General features: G+C 47.4%; 1 protein-coding gene and 1 long non-coding RNA gene across 2 annotated transcripts; one reads left to right on the top strand and one right to left on the bottom strand.

Moving 5' to 3' along the window:
* Positions 1-1,694: 1,694 nt before the first annotated feature.
* Positions 1,695-13,295, bottom strand: F3 (coagulation factor III, tissue factor). The gene is made up of 6 exons (XM_036122697.2): positions 13,002-13,295; positions 11,725-11,836; positions 7,054-7,244; positions 4,768-4,946; positions 4,062-4,209; positions 1,695-2,687 (listed from the first exon to the last, which is right to left on the bottom strand). Exons 1-6 carry the CDS (start codon positions 13,099-13,101, stop codon positions 2,551-2,553), a joined length of 867 nt encoding a protein of 288 aa, XP_035978590.1. The 5' UTR covers positions 13,102-13,295; the 3' UTR covers positions 1,695-2,550.
* A 108-nt stretch (positions 13,296-13,403) lies between these two features.
* LOC118554848 (uncharacterized) lies at positions 13,404-14,140 on the top strand. Its single transcript, XR_013448047.1, has 2 exons — positions 13,404-13,612; positions 13,913-14,140. It is a non-coding gene; the product is annotated as an uncharacterized LOC118554848 (long non-coding RNA).
* The last annotated feature ends 2,906 nt before the right edge of the window (positions 14,141-17,046 follow it).

The following is a 17,046-nucleotide window of genomic DNA, read 5'->3' as shown; positions in this document are numbered from 1 at the left end:
TCTGGGACTTGTTCTCCCCCGCCCCCCCCCCCACCGGCCGCCGTTCCCCCATGTCGTGCACCAAGCCCATTGTCCCGGGGAGCCCCGCCGGAGCAGGAATTCGAGGTCATGGCCGCAGCACACTCAGGGCAGGGCACGCCCCCACGCCGCGCGGTCTCGGGTGCCTCGGCGCTCCAGGCACGCCCCCGTTCTCCGGCACAACGAAACCTGCCTCTCCGGGACTGATACCGATTGTTTGCGGCAAGCAAGCCAACAAAACGAACCCAGTACACCGTCGGTCTGTTTTCCTTTAGTTCTCCGAAGTTTCCACCACTTTTCTCCTTTCAGGCTACCATTTTTCGGGGGACAGCGAAGGTTTGTTTTTCCCATCCTTCCAGAGAATGTGATGCTATATCAAACATGTCATGTTTATAGAGTTTTATTGATAATGCTTGGAGTTCTTTGGAGCAGAGGAACAGAGGGGCTTGAAATGGATGAACAGCGGGACAGTGAACTGCCTCTTCCCTTATTTCACTGCTTGCTCCGGGTGTCTGTGGGGGGCCCCTCCGGGTGGGTGTGCCATCTGGGTGCGCTTCCTAGCCGGCGGGGCCCGGCCTTTCGCAGTGCGGAGCAAACATGGCTGTGGCCCGGCTGGCTGCCGGGAGCCTCACCTCCATCTCTAGTTAGAATCCTCTTCCAATACTCCTGTGAGATCGACTGCTGCCGTGTTTTCTTTGTGTTTGAATGGTGGACTCCCTATTTCTATACCGTCGAGGGAGGTAATGCAGTCGGCTGGACTCAGCCATGACTAGGAGCCTACTGTCACTGCCGCCTTCAGGGGGCCATGAACACGAGCCAGACCCAGTCCTACCCACAAAGAGCTCTTAATGTAGCTTGCTTTTAATGAACCCCAGAGACTCCACTTCTCTCTCTGCCTATCTTATATTCCCCTTTCATCCAATTTTCTTTCAAGATAATAGTCCAAAGAATTTTTCCTTTCTCCTCTCCAGCCTTCATCTGCAGCTCAAACTAATGTCCATGGGAAGAAGTCACCCTCTCTAAATCTGCAGTCGGCTGTATAATTTTCTCCCTTCCTGGGACACCATGAAACCCTGCCATTGCCGTGTGACTGGTGGTGCCCTGCCCCAGTAGGCAGAGTACTGTCAGGTGTGGTCAGGTACCTGCCTGGGGCAGTGACAGGTGAGCAGAAGTTCTAAGAGGTGGCTCAAAGCTCCAAGACATGGCTTCTTTTTTTTAAGATTTTATTTATTTATTTGACAGAGAGAGACACAGTGAGAGCAGGAACACAAGCAGGGGGAGTGGGAGAGGGAGAAGCAGGCTTCCTGCCCAGCAGGGAGCCCGATGCGGGGCTCGATCCCAGGACCCTGAGATCATAACCTGAGCCGAAGGCAGACGCTCAACGACTGAGCCACCCAGGCGCCCCTCCAAGACATGGCTTCTGTTACTACTAGGTTTTTGCTTTTCCCTCTGCCCTGACCCAAATAGAGTCTTCCCCTTGGGTTCGGGTCCTAGAATGAGAACATAATTAGGAAGAGCGGCAGTCAACTCGCAGCCACCAAACTAATGTAAGTGAGAATTCAAGATAATGTTGTGAGCCACTGAGAATTTTTGGGTCATTTGTTCCTGCAGCAGAGCCAACTAATACAAAGACCAAATCATAAATAATAAAATGGAAGATATAATAAATACAATAGTCACAGTTCCCAGTCACCTTTATTTATATAAAAGTATATTAAATAAATTATCTCAATATATACAAACAGAACATTACTTCTATAAATAGAATATCCCCATGTATAAAACCTTTTAGAAAATTATATAAATATATACAATATTGACCATAAAAGCTTGCAGTACCTTCAATCATCACCTCTACGTGGTCTGTATAAGTAGTCTTATAAAAATATAGTCAGCTGTCAAGTGCTTAATCCATAGCATTTGAGTCAGTTAAAGTGCTAAACTGTAAGGCGCTTTAGGAATGTGCCCCAAAACAGAAGTCTTCTGCATGTAACACATTCATATAAAAGTTTGCCAATTGTTTTGAAACTCCAAAAGAACTCAAAAAAGAACCTAAACACCATATATCACAAAAGAATGTTCTATGTTAGAAAAGTCCACCCAATTTCCATTTTACTCTCCCACATGATTTGAAGTCAGCTTCTCAAAAGTTTTCTAAAAATCTACCCAAGGATTTTTTTTAAAGGCTTTTGTTCATTTGTTTTTGATTAGACGTTCTGGTTTCATTTGGGGTGTAGAATATACATTCTAACACATGATATGTGCAAAAGGTGCCATAGTGTTAAAATAGAAATTTTAAAAACTTGGAATCGGTTGTACCGTTGGTTATATTCCAAAGTGTCTAATGCTGTCGTGGAAACCAGAATGCTAATTGTGCGAGCAGGTCAGCTCAAGAGCTTTCTTTGAGCCCAAGAGTCTCCATGCTCCAAATACTCCTCTGTGTTTCCATATATATATTCTGTTGTCTTAAAAGTTCTTGGTCACAGTGCAACATGCACTCGGTCGCGGGCGGCTGCTCCCGGGGCACGAGCTTTAGGCAGCGCTGAGCGGGGAGCTCTCCTTCCCGCTGGGCCGCGCGCGCGCCTTCCTGCACTTGTATAGGGTCACAGACAGGATGATGGTGAGGATGACGGCCACAAGCACCACAATTACAATGATGAGGAGCATTTCTGAAAAACAAAAGGTACCGGTCAACCTCAACTTCGAGAGCTTGAATCCCATTTATCAGGGGGCGGAACGGAGGCCATAACCCCAAATGACGCCAAATGACGCTCTTGCGTCATTTGAAATTTCTTTCCTCCGCTCTTTCCACCGCAACACATTTTGATTAGGAAAGAACAGGTCAAACCCTCGATGTTTTAGGGCAGTTGACGGTGGTGAACATCATTTAATGGGCTGTTTAATAAACTGGATAATGTCCACAGCCTGGAAACGGTACACATAAGTGGGAGTAGGGGCTAAAAATAATGCCGGTCTTGGTGGCCAGGATTATAATTGTAGAAGACGAACAATCAGTGCAAAGAGTGAGACACAGAGTAATGGCAGGGTTCAGGTGAAGGACAGATGATAACTGGCTGGAGCAGCAGGAAGGCTTCCTAGTGGATGTGGCATTTGAAATGGCTCTCAAAGGTCACATTTCAGTAGAGGGAGACGAGGCAGGGAAGCAGTGATCTGGGCGTGTATGAACACAGAGAGGCAGTGGAACTCCAGCTGGCTTGAGGAAGATGGATGTGAGGACTGGGGGTCTGATGGCGCAGAGGGGTGCAGGACCCAAGGGAGGGAGAACCCTTTTCTTCCCTGCTTCCGTCATGGTCAATCAATAGGAGAGAATTTACTTAAAAGTGTTTCTAAATTTTCAAATCTTGCCTTAGCAAGGAGCTATCCTGTGACCCTTTTGTTCCCTGAATGTCCTCAGGGTCCTTTCCGTATAAAGCCTGGAGGGAGACTCAGGCTTTCGGCTTCATTGGATGAGTCAGAAGCCCCCGCAATACTTCCAGTTAAGAATCACTCCTCACAGGGGGTCTGGGCCCCGGGTGTGCACATACCTGCACGAGGGACTATGTGATAGACTCAGTCTCTTCCCTTCACGGGTTAGACTTCCAGTCCTCTGTGACAACGAGACGACCTACAGCAGGTGCTCACAAATGTCTAGTGGGTACTGCTACCGCTGGTCCAGACACGCCCCCATAACTCCCAGCATCCGAATTTAAGTATGAAAAAATCTCCAGAGAGATCTGTGATTTGATGCTAAATCCTAAACATGCACCGTGTGTCCAGTGCTCAGCAGAGAGCTTGGCACATGGTAGGGGCTCAAGAAAACACAAGCTAGTACAAGGGAACAACACAGAAGCATTTCCAAATGCCTAAAATTGTTAAGAGTACCCCCAAACAACACAACACAACACAAACAAACAACAACAACAAGAAGCCTGTTTCCCCCTGAACAAAAGTCCATCTTGGTTCTGAGGGTGGAGCCACTCCTCTGGAAGGTATCCGTGCCTCCCAGGTGAATGCTGGGCAGAGCCACTCATCTCTGAACATACCTTTCTTGTGGTGCGTGCACTCAATGGAACTTTCTGGACTCTTCTGGTTAGACTTCCGTGATTGAATCACTGCTTGAACACTGAAACAGTAGCTTTCTCCCTCATCCACATCAATCAAAAACTCATTAGTGTTTGTCTTGGCTGTTTTCTGTTAAGAGATGAAGAGTTCTGAGTTCATCTGGGCTCAGAGTGAATTCTTTCCCTGTTCCTAAGTCACTGTGGAAGTAAAAGCCTGCAAGGACACACCTGACGTAGAAAGGATTAGAAGTGACTTAGCTGCTCTGTTCCCTCTGGTAACTGCTAAGGATGCTCCTTCCAAGACCAAAAATGACCAGTTTAGGCCCATCTAACCCAATTTAGCTCCTCTAGAAGATATTTGCCATAAAAGAAAAAAGGAATGAAGCATTCATCATTGAATGGAAAACGGATTTTGTCTCTGGGATCCTCCAGAGAGGAAGAAATGGGAGAGCTGGTGGGAGCCTTAGAGATGACCCGGTCGAGTCCTTGGCCGAGGAGCCTGCGGATCCGAGGGGCCCCGCCCGGAGTCACAGGTAGAACCGGGACAGCAGGTCCCCCTCCCCCTCTGCCACGCTGCTCTCTCAACCACCCCATTCTGGCATGTTTGAACTGAGGGAAGAAGTGGGCTGTAAAGTCAAGGAGCCACAACTTAAAACAAGTCATTAAAAACAAACGAAGGAATCCTCACCTTTCCTGTACTTGATGCTTTCCAGTAATAAAGTGTGTAACTTAAGTTCTTGCCAAAAACGTCCTGGAGGCTTAGGAAGGTGCCGTTCCTCCTGACTAAGGTGGGTGCGTCTTGTATGGTCACGTTCAGTTTTGTCCCAACTTGTTTGAAACTCTGGATTGTTGGCAGTCCAAGCTTTGCTAAAACATAGAGAATGAGCTCCGTTGGAATCAAAGAATCCTATACCAAGTGGAATTCCATTTAGTTATCCCAGTTAAGGACAGCCCGGTCATCCCTCATGTAAGAGCTGCACAGAATGGGCTCCCCGGCAGCCGGGCGCTAAGCGGCTCCAGAGTGGAACCCCCAGACTTCCCAGGGCAGTGTCGTCTTGGGGCAAATATAATGGAACCACAGATGTCATTTTAAATTTCCTTGTCATCACATCAGAAAATGTAAAAAGGAACAGCTGAAGTTACTTTTAATAATACATTTTGTTTAGCCCCCAATAGCTCAAATATTCTCATTTAACTTGTAATCAATATAAAAATTTTTGGAGATACTTTTCAAAAGCCAGGATGTCTTTTAGACTTATGGCGTTAGCTATATTTCAACGGCTCCGTAGCCATCTGTGGCTAGTGGCTGTTATATTAAACGGTACAGTTGTGTAAGGTTCCATATTTTCGATACAATAAATTAGGGGTTGTGGGGAAGACCAGGCTATGTCCTTGGTACCTCAGGGAACCAGTGTTAACCACTGCGTCTCTGCAATGGCCCAGCTCTCTGCCCTGCTTAGGCTGTGTGGCTGCAGAATAAATCCCCGTAATTCAACACAAATTTCACATAAGTGGGTGTGCGTGCATGTGTGTGTGAGCACAGGCAAAATTAATATGTAAAATATTTTTTTCTTTCTTCTTTAAAGATTTTATTTATTTATTTGACACACACACACACACACACACACAGAGCACATGCACAAGCAGGGAGAGTGGCAGAGGGAAGCAGGCTTCCCGCGGAGCAGGGAGCCTGATGCAGGGCTCGATCCCAGAACTCCGGGATCATGACCTGAGCCGAAGGCAGACGCTTAATGACTGAGCCACCCAGGCGCCCCTATAAAATATTTTCTATCTTACACCAAGAAGGGATTTGAAGTGGCTTACAAAAAACTCAAGAACTATAAAAGGAAATCATGATGATCTGACTAAAGGGGCATGAGTAACACGGGCCCTGCAGGGTCCCTGAGGGGTGGTCGTGGCTGAGCACCTGTGAGAGACACACACGTGAGGGCCACACAGGAGTCTGAAGACAGGCTCTGGCAAATGGGGGCTCGGGGAAGGCAGAGAGACTCACTTGGGGGTTAGGCTGCTTCCTATTTCCATCCTCAATGTAGACAGCGGAGGGGAAAGGTGGTGGACTGCCCCTCAGCCTCTCACCATCCCTGCCAGCAGACAGCATTCTCCCTCACTGGGCGCTCAGAGCATCAATACAAAAGCACTGGATAAAAAACATAACCCTTTCATTCTAACCTTTCGTTCTAATTCTTCTTGAAAGGGCAGCTGATTTCACTCTCTTCAATGTGCTACATTCGTTTATTAAAAATACCTAGCTCAGAACTATAGTCCTGACCAAGGGAAAAAAATTTTTTTATATCTCCTACTTGGCTGGAATCCTCTGCATTCCCTTTTTAGGTGCTAGGGTCAGCTTACTGGGGCAAAAGCTGGGGAGGGAAGCATTCCTCATTTTCCAAGCTGGCATGAAGGAGGCAGGCTGGGAGCGGGCCAGGCGAGAGCCAGCACATCTCGGGACTCCGATCATGGTCGGGTTATTTAAAAAGGTCAGTAAGCCTGATTGTGGACTCAGAGGGAAACTGGACCTACCCCACGGATTTGTGACTATTTGTGAAAACCCTAGCCTGGGACTTCTGGTCTCACTATGGAAGAAAATATTCAGGGGATTTATGTGCATCTGTCATATATAATCTCCTAAATAAATCTGGGGGAAATGCTGAAGCTCCAGCTTTGGTGGAGTGCACCCCCCTCCCCGCCAGCCCCTCCATCCAGCCAGTTGCTGCGAGGGCCTGGGGACAGACCAGTGGAGAAAGTCTCGTGATGGCACTGTTAGCAACTGCGGAGTTTACATTCTGTGAACCTCCAACCACACCAGGAATGAGCCCAGAGGGCCGTGGCCCTTACAAGGTTCTGAGAAAGAGGATCTGTGTATGGATGCACAGTCTTTATGTAATAGCCCCAAGAGTCACAAGCTCACAAAAATATTCAGGCCAAGACTGAAAGGTTATTACAGAGTACTTACTCTCCATGTAAGGTGTGAACTCTGGGGAGTTTGTAAATGGAGGCTCCCCAGAGTAATCGGTGGCATCAGCTGGGTAGGACAAGACCCGCGCCTCATAGGTCTGATTCACGTCATTCACAATCTCATCGGTGAGGTCACACTCTGTATCTGTGGTGTAGAAGCATTTGCTCTTCCAATTTCCAAGTCTAGGGCTAAAGGAAGGAAGAGGAAGGAAGAGGGATGAAACATTAGGATCTCATCGGTGGCAGCTTGCTTTCTGGCCATGGTACTGTGTTCCACCAACAGCCCCCGCACGTGGTGGGAGCAGGCGGCGGCTCAGCAAAGTCCTCGTGGCAACCTGGGGCTGGCTCTGTAATGACGCACTTGTCACAGATAAGGCTACGGAGGCGAGGTGAGAAGGGTGACCAGCTCCAAGTCCCACAGCAGTTTGCCTGCGGGGTCTGTGCTCTCAACCATTTGTTAAATCTTTTTTTTTAAAGATTTCCTTTATTTAAGAGAGAGAGAGAGAGAGAGCACGAGGTGGGGAGGGAAGGGGAGAGGGAGAAGCAGAGGGAGAAGCAGACTCCCCGCTGAGCAGGGAGCCCAACCGGGGACCCCAAGACCGTGACCTAAGCCGAAGGCAAATGCTCAACTGACTGAGCCACCCAGTCTTCCTTAAAATGCAGACAATTTGTTACGGTCACATGGGAGAGAGAATTGCTTTTTCCCATCAAGACCCAATTATTTGTTATAGTCTACTTATTGTATCATTCTATAACACACTTATTTTTTTTTTAAGATTTTATTTCTTTTAGGGACACCTGGGTGGCTCAGTTGGTTAAGCGTCTGCCTTCGGCTCAGGTCATGATCCCAGGGTCCTGGGATTGAGCCCCGCATGGGGCTCTCTGCGCGGCGGGAAGCCTGCTTCTCCCTCTCACACTCCCTCTGCTTGTGTTCCCTCTCTCGCTGTCTCTCTCTCTGTCAAATAAATAAATAAAAATCTTCAAAAAAAAAAAGATTTTATTTCTTTTAGAGGGAGAGAGCATGAGTAGGGGGAAGGGCAAAGGGAGAGGGAGCGAATCTCAAGTAGACTCCACATGGAGCATAGAGCTTGATGCGGGGCTCGATCTCATGATCCTGAGATCATGACGTGTGCTGAAATCAAGAGTCAGACACTCCACTGACTGAGCCACCCAGGAGTCCCTATGACACACTTATTTTATCACATTTTATATTCTATGTGGAATATAGCCAATGTAGCAATAATAGAATCTATATAACCATATATTCTATATATTACATTTGATTGTGACCATTACTGGTGTGGTTATTTATCACTGAATCCACCATGCCAGGTACTCTACAGGCCCCTTAACACATGTTACTTCATTTGATATAATCCTTCCAAGAAGGTATTGGATCTTTTTTACATATAAGGACACAAACTCAGAGCCACTAAGTACCTTGTACAAGGTCACATAGCTAATGAGGTGAGAGCTGAGTCTGTCCGTCCCATTCTATGACATGCCTCCCTCACTTCCACAAGATGTGAATACAGCGCACCAAAGATTATCACATTACAATACAGGTAGGACCTGTCTGACAGTCTGAGAGACCAAGAGGCTGAGACAGATCTTTCTTTTGCAAGACATCACTGAAGAGGAAATAGTTTAAGGAACTGCTAAACATGAAATTCTTCTAAAGAACCGAAACATTTGTAGATGAATGTCCCTGCCACTGGATCCACACACTTCTGTCCCACATAAATTGACAGCCACACTGCTCTTTCCTTCAGCATCACAGACCGCCACAGGGCCTTGCCCATCATTCAAGACCATGCTCCAATCCTGCTTTCTCCAGGAATCTCCAGATCTGCTTTCTCAGAATTGGCGTCTCCCTTCCCTGTACGCCAGCATCGACATCTCCACTGAAACACTTACTGCGAACTTGGTACCAGGGTCCATGCCCTTGTGGCCCACCCACCCTTAAGCAGCAGGGCTAAACGGAGGGCTCAAGTAGCCAGGCCTTGCTGAGTGTTAGGTTGTTTGCACGTGCAGGTTGAATCAGGGGGGAAAACAAGCTGCCATATGGATTCAACTGTCTCAGTTCACACATAAGAGCCATAAGTACATATTTTTTAAAAAAAATCTGAACTAAATATCCAGGCTAAGAGGGTACGGGCAAACATAACTCTTTGTCCTAAAATCCACAAACTGAGATTGATACAGAAATATTTTAGTTTCTTAAATTTCTCTAATTTTCTGTGATAAACGTAGAGAGGCAGTCTTAATTCCAGAATGACCAAAATGCATTTTTTTAATAATTGTATCACTTCTATTCTAAAAAGTGAGTGAGAAATGATGATTCTTCTCCATTGCTATGGCACACACATTGTTCAGATTAACAGGAGAAAGCCTGCTGGGCTCTGTGGCCTCTTCCCATCTGAGAGATAGGTATTCGATTCCTCCCAGCTCACACATAGAAATCACAGTACTCTCTGGTGAAATTTAGCACAAGTGCCTAGATCCCCAAAAGTAGTAAAGTCTTGTGAAAAGGTAATGAAGGGGTTCTGTACTAAGTTCCTCTAAATGCTATTGTCAGCAGTAACACTTTAAAAGGCTTCAAGCTTACTCTAGGTATTGCAAAACCTCCCGGTTTAGAAATAATAAATATCCCACTTGAATTACTAAGAAATTCCAACAGAAGCCAGATTCACTAATCTAGAAGCAGGCTGTTTTCTAGAAGCTTTGGAAGTTTAGTGTTAGAATTCGGAATATTTCCATAGAATCAATATTACAGGTGTTGGCTGGGTGCTAAGGCTTGAGCCAATAGCATTTCCCAACGACCACTGAAAACTTCCCATGGCGGGCAAATGCAGTTGGAGCTCCAACTAGGGGCTCCAGGCACAGCAGTGGTACCCTGGGAGTGGGGACAGGCTGGTAGCGAGGGTGGGTGGGTGAAGAAGAGCAGCAGGTTAGAATGCTTTCTCTAGGGATGGAAAGCCAGGAAGGAAGAAGGCCCACAGAGGGGATGGCCTTCCTTCCTCCTCCCAACAAGCTTTGGGGCCTCATATCAGACTGGGGCAGACCCACCTAAGCAGATGGTGGTATGAGGTACTGGGGAGACCCTGGTTCCAGACCTGGCTGGGCACTCACTATCAGGGCAGTCACGAACGAATAAATCCCTTACCTCCCTGGGCAAGTTTCCTCTTCTCCAATAGGACTGCCATGGTCCTTGTCACCCAGGAATCGTATTTATCCATGGGGAGGCTGAAGAAGAGTGCGGGGGTGGGGGGCTGCCCACACGTCCTCTAGCACAGGGGCAAGAGTGTGGGGAGGTCACTCTCTTGGCAGGAACCCCTCATCCCCAGCTGCAGGCACCCACAAGCCCCAGCTCTGCTAGGATGTGTTACTGAAACAGAAGCAGCCTTGGAAAGTCCGAGAACTTAGAGCTCACCAAGGCTTATGTTTAAAAATCAGGTCGGTCGTAAACATTTCCACATATTCACCAAACATAAGATCGAATATATTTAGAAGTAAGCATTCCTCCTGAAATCCTATTTTCATTATCCAGAATGAAGATGGTTTACTAGGTAAACTTCAGTTCTGTATCAGAGGAATTAATTACTAATTCTCAATTAGTGGAAGCTGAATGGACAAGTTGGATCATAACCAAAATTATTACCTGGGGTTCTGAAACTCCTGTCGCTCTCTCTATATAACTATATGCACAGCATGTACACACACAAGTTCTCTTCCCTGTTTACCAAGAGTCGTCGTGAAGTTCATTTTGAAAAACAAGAACATCCACCTCACAGGCCCACTCCGTCCTTAGGAGCTGTGTTTCTAATACCATATAAAAGGCTTGACACAAGCTAAAGCAAAAGAGCAAAACACCTTGAATTTTTAGCCAGTGATTCTATTGTGCCTTTATTCAATTAGCTCTCCCCTGTTTAATAAGATCTCTGGCAAGCCTCCTAGAACATTTCAGAAACCATAAACTCACCAAGAATATGGTGAAAAGCATCAAGGAAGATAGGCGGCAGGCGTCCGACCCTCAGATTGAAAATGCCGACCTACCAGCTCTCGGAGGGAGCTGTCGGTCAGAGAGGGGGGCGCCCGAGCAGCGCAGCCCTCACAACCCGCTGTACAGACAGGAGTATTTCTTCTGGGCTTTGGTGAGTCACGAATTTGACCTCCTCCGAGATCATGCATGCAACCGAATTTTCAGTCAGTGTCCAAAGACGAGTGAATCAAACACTGCTTTAGGGCAATGTATACATTTGGACTCCTCCCCGCTTCCTCTACAACATGTTAGATCCGGCTCACAGTCTAGACAGCGAGGAAAAAGACGTGCGTGCTTAGATGACATTAGCCTCCATCCAGGAAAACATCTTCCCATGCTGCCACAGCCGGCTCAAGAAGGTTCGCCTACCCCCAGCTTAGACTCCACTTAGGAATTTTCCCATCTGTGTCCAAAAACAAGTGAAACATTCTATCAGTTGAAGCTGTGGCCATGTTGCAGCCTTCAGGGAGTAAGGCTCTGGTCTGCAAATGACCAGGAACGCCCTCTGTCATCTGTTAAATACTCTCATCCATTCGCCAGCTTTAAAGACATTTGTATTCAGCACAGGGAAATGGAAACATTAAAAACTTTAATTTTCTTTTTCTTTTTCTTTTGTACCTAGCTTACCTTATCTGAACAGTGTAGACATGATTGATGGGTTTGGGTTCCCACTCCAAAATTGTCTTGAAATTAGTTGATTTCCAAGTTAAGTTATATGCTACTACTACCTCTGTAGTCCCTTTAAACAACAGAGAAACAGCTATCATTACATGGGCTCAGCACACGATTTCACCTTGATGGTATAAAACATCTTCCATCCCCCCAACATCACCATTAATCTCATATTAATTTTTTTTCCAACCACAAAAGCTTCATTACTGAATTGTCAAGAAAAAAAAAATTTTCAAGTTTTTAATTTTCTTAGTTAAGGTCTCTGAACATCCTCACGGCAAGATCGATCTTGTAATCTAAGAAAAGACGCAAGGATCTCAAAATCCTTGTTTGAAATTATTCACGGTGGGGGAGGGGGGTGGTGGGAAGCCCTGAGATAACTTGACCTGGAAACACAGCTCAGGAGCCTTCAGCCTCCTGCGATGTCTAAGGCCCAGCCCAGGAAGTGTAGGACTCAGAGGTTCAACTCACCAGGGAAGGCCAGGTAAGAAGGGTTTTGGGTAAGTTATGGAAAGGGGCAGATCCCACGCGTGTGAGAGAGGTTAGGCCTGCACACCGTAAGAAAGCCAAATCTTGACTTTTCCCATTTTTATCTAACATGTCTCTATATAGAAACCTCCGGACAGCTAGGCAGAAGTGTGGCCTGTCACACCGTCGGATGTGTTCCGTTAGGATGCGTTATTATTAAGGTCCGCTTCGCCAGTACTCAGCGGGTCACAGTCTCTGCCCTGCCCCACACACGTTATAAGCATATGGGGCATGCACGATGTGGTGCTCCAATCCAAGCGACTTTTTGCAACAGGATTGCCTCTAACTCAATCTAAACCAAAGACGTCCAAGAAAAGACCACAAGGGCCTCTCTTTATCAAGGAAAGTGGACGTGCAATGAAGGATAATATCCAAACACGGCACGCTGACCAGGACAGGTGCGGATCCGTGTCCACCACCTTCAAGGTTGCAGATTACTGGGAAACACTTTCCCTAAACTCAAAGCGGGAGCCACAAATCCCTGTAGGCCATCCCGACGGACTCCGGACTAAGCTTCTCCAGCAGAAGGGGTCGCGGACCACTACCCTTCCTCCCCCGCCTGCGCGCCTCGGGGGCCGGGTTGGTTCGGACTCCGCTGCGTGAGAGCGGCCGCCTCAGGCGGGTGCGGGGCACCTCCCGGCAGCAGGGCGAGCCCCCTTCTCCCGCCCGCGCGCCGCTGGGTTTCGGGGGCGGGTGCCACTCACCTGAGGCTCCGGCCACCTGCAGGAGGAGCCAGCCGAGCACGAGCATCCGAGCGACGGCGGCCTCGGGGCAGGGCACCCGGGGCCAGGTGGGGGTCTCCATGTCCACGAGCTGGCGGCGAGGTCGGGAGGATTCCGTTGCGCCCCGAAAACTAGGGAGGTTGCGCTGGAGGCGCCGATGGGCAGCGTGCGAGAGCGGGAAGGAGTGCGGGGAAACCCGAGTCTGGGGGAGCCCGCGCCGGGGCGCGCTTTAAAGAGCTGCGCGGCCGCCCGCGCCTCCGCCGGCCCCCGGCTCGCCCCCGCCGCTCCTCCCCACTCCCGCTCCCGGCCCGGTCACTGGCCGTCGCGGTGGGCGGCCCCCGGCCAGTCCCCTCCCCTGTCCCGCCTCCTCCGGGGAGGAAACTCCGAGGGGTGATTCACCGTGATTCAATTGCGGAGCGCGACGCTTCCCTTCGGCCCCGGCGGCTCCAGGTGCGGCGGGGAACCGGGTTCCCCGGCCTCCCGGCCCCCTGACCCCCGGGCCACCCAGGCCGGCGACCCCGACGTCCGGCCTGAGTGGGCGGGTCTGTGGGGAAGAAAGCGGGGACGCTTTGGAAGGAGTTCTCGAGGTGGAGGCAAGGATTCTCCCGTACCGTTCGGTTACGGTGCTGTCCCGGCCGGGAGCGGCAGCACTTACAAGTTGAACGGCCCGGAGCGGCTCCGGGCTCGCTGGGGCCGCCGAGAGCATTGCCCCGGCGCTCCGGGCACGGGGGGTACGGGTGGGGGGCCCGAGCCTCGGAATCCGCGGCCAAGTAGCGGCTGACGGTGAGCACCGCTCGCCCGCGGTTCGGCCGCGAAGGCCTTCCCACCTCACCCGGCCTTTAGCGAGGGTTGCATCCTGTAAAGGTGGTGCAAATGCAGGTGTCTGCCCACAGGTCCGGAGGTCAGTTAGCCCAGGCTCAGCCCAGCCCAGCTCGGGGTAGTGACTGAGGAAGAGCTCCCCCAGTCCGGCGGTTTGCCCTTGGGAGAATTCCAGCATGACATCTGCAGCCCTGTGGTTCCAGAAAGGATTGTTCTCACGCTGAAGAAGACATTCGTGGGACTGAGTTACTTCCGCCCAAGTGTAGAGAAACCAAAAATGAAATTAAAAAATTATCATCAGACTTTTTTTTTTTTTTTTTTTTGTGCCTGTCATAAGCATTGGGCTTTTTGAATCTATTTCTGGCTTCCTCTTTGGGCTTTCCTGTAAAATTGTCAGGCAAGAGAATGTTAATTCTTATTCTAAGTGGCACTGTATAAGGTCTTGTCAAAGTACCTGCCATCATTCCGTTTTTATTACTCTGTAGTTGCCTCCAAGACAGACTGGATGGGTTTTAGGGAGAGAGCAGAGTCTCCTACTTTTTTTCTAGGGAAGTCAGCCTTGCCTTTTAGTACATACTGCATACACATTTCCATATAACATTATGGAATAAGCCATAGCAATACACTCATGTTAAAGGAAATAAAACCCTGCAAAATTTTTTTTCTCCCTGTGTCTGAACTGAAATAGCACATCCAGGTTTAGCTCTTGTCCATCTTTCCTGGAAGCTGAAATCTGCACTTGCTGGTCTCCTCTTTGAGCTCTCTTCCAGCTCTAAAACCCACAGGATTTATATTTGCAAAACGAGACCATGCAAGCCTCCTTTTTGTAGTCTCCGGGCCTGAGTCATTTTCCCTAACAGATCTTTAGCCAGCCTGGGATGTGATTCTTTGCACTGGAGTTGAAGGTACCTAGAAGAAAATGTTACACTTGCTTTGCAAGACCCAGGGAATTGTTGCTTTGTCTACAGAGTAATTGGTTCCATTTGGAGACACTGACTGTCCTGAAATCATAAAGGGCTTTAAGTGATGTCAGGGTCAGCAATTTGGCAAGAAAAATATGTTTAACGTTAGATGGTGACACAAAAAGTGATGTAAAGATTGATAAATTAGATAAATACTTATTTTATATATTCACTAAAATTATCAGATAGGGAAGAGAGGAATTGGTTGGGTTGCTACGGAGGTTTTTGAGTAAATATAGAATTGCATTCTTTAGGGGCACCTGGGTGGCTCAGTCGGTTAAGTGTCTGCCTTCAGCTCAGGTCATGATCCCAGGGTCCTGGGATCGAGCCCCACATCAGGCTCCCTGCTCAGTGGGGAGCCTGCTTCTCCCTCTCCCTCTGCCTGCCGCTCCCCCTGCTTGTGCTCTCTCTCTCTGTCAAATAAATAAATAAATCTTAAAAAAAAAAAGTAATTACATCTTCAGAGTTTGAAAAATGCTAAAAAATTATTACTACTTTCAAGAAAAAGAGGAAGCAGACTGGCTATAGTAAATAATATCTCTGTGTTATCACCGTCGATCAGACTGTAGCCAGACGATTTCTAGATCACTGGTGCTTGGCACTGTTAAGAGTACATTCCTAAAGTTTTACTGTTGATATTTATTGCACAGAAACAAATTGATTGTTAAAATTATTCCCTACTCTTACGTTTGTTTTTTTTTAACTTCCTTCAGTGACCTTGAGCTTAGCGGTTACCAAAGCTCCCTCCTACATGATGTATCCTGAAGATTCTGAGAAGCGTGAAACATTCCTAAACTATAATGATAATCAGGCTGGCCTGACCAGTCCCTTTATGATTAGATCTTAGAGTATCAGAGGGCTGGAGGGGACCTCACAGACATCCTTCTAGGGATGAGGAGCCCACGGCCAGCCTCACAATGCAGATCTGGTCTTCTGACTTCAGAGACTTTCTTTCCACAACTATGCTTCCTTCTACTCCCAATACATGGATGTAAGATTGGGTCATAAACCCAGGCTTACTTGATTCATTTACTCATCCATAGGCACTCAATAATGCTCTGCAGTAGGTGTAGAAAATGCTTGCAGTTTGCAGAACGCACTGTTCTCCAGTAGAAATATCCCGATGGTTATTCCTTGACGCATGCGTGCACGGATCCATGTAGGAGAGGTCACGTTGCTTTTGCATAAACAGTGATGCACTGTGGTTGATGAGGAGTCTGGAAATGACTGGGCAGCGTTGCAGCCCTTCCTCTGTACCCCCCACTAACTGCACTGACTTGGTTTCATCTAGTTCTTCACTTGATTTCAACTGTGTGTTTGTCATCTTTCTTCCCCCTAGAGCTCCTTGGGGCAATAAGGACTGGATTTTTTTCTTTACATCTCTCAACCCTTTGCACAATTACCAGCACATAGTAGGCTTTTAATACATTTGAATCAATGAACACCTTTTTGGGAGCTGTGCATGCAGCCGACTATTTTCATTGTATTCAAAAGGCAAAATTTGTCATTGAAATTTTTCTGTCTAGTGCTGGGCAGTGAGTGTTCCATAATGCTCAGATTGGTAAGAAAATGCAAATCCATCATGGGTCGCATGGTATTACTTGACAGCAAGCTCCATCTGTCTAAGTAGTCATTAGTGATTCTTGCTACAGCCAGAAAATGTAAGCAGGAGGAGAGGTAGCTGAACAGCAGGAAACAAATGTGGAAGTTTGGGAACTGGTTAGCATTTTTCTAACAGCCTGGATTCCAGGGTGATTCAGAAGATTTTCAGTCATATGAGGAGGCTGTTCTTGCATGGAAAGGCTTCCTGACTTTTTAGAATAAATTGCACAAAATGTATATCTCCCCAGGAAGGGGATAGGTTAAGCTTTAGGATAGGTGAACTTGAGAGTAATTTACATAAAGCTATTATATTCATATAAAAATGGTAAAAAGAGCAGTGAATCCATTTTACCCCAAATTCAGGTAAAAAGCAAACTATGAAAAAAGGCCAGAGGGACTTCAGAGTGGGAACATAGAGTTCTGGAAAAAGAAAATATGACTTAGCAGAACTTAAAAAACATCTGGCAGGGTATAATTAGTCATGGAAAAATTGGCAGTCATGAGTGTGCATTTTATGAAAATAATCATGTACTAGTCCAACAGTTAACATTTAGACTGAAATTAAATAGTGGAAAGCCTGTACAATGAAATTTATTATCCTCGTCATTCAAAAATTCTATTAGCTGTCTAAAATAGTTTACAGG

The sequence above is a fragment of the Halichoerus grypus genome, chromosome 5, assembly GCF_964656455.1.
Source record: "Halichoerus grypus chromosome 5, mHalGry1.hap1.1, whole genome shotgun sequence".
NCBI classification, from domain to species: Eukaryota; Metazoa; Chordata; class Mammalia; order Carnivora; family Phocidae; genus Halichoerus; species Halichoerus grypus.
This window is presented reverse-complemented; position numbering and strand designations above follow the sequence as displayed.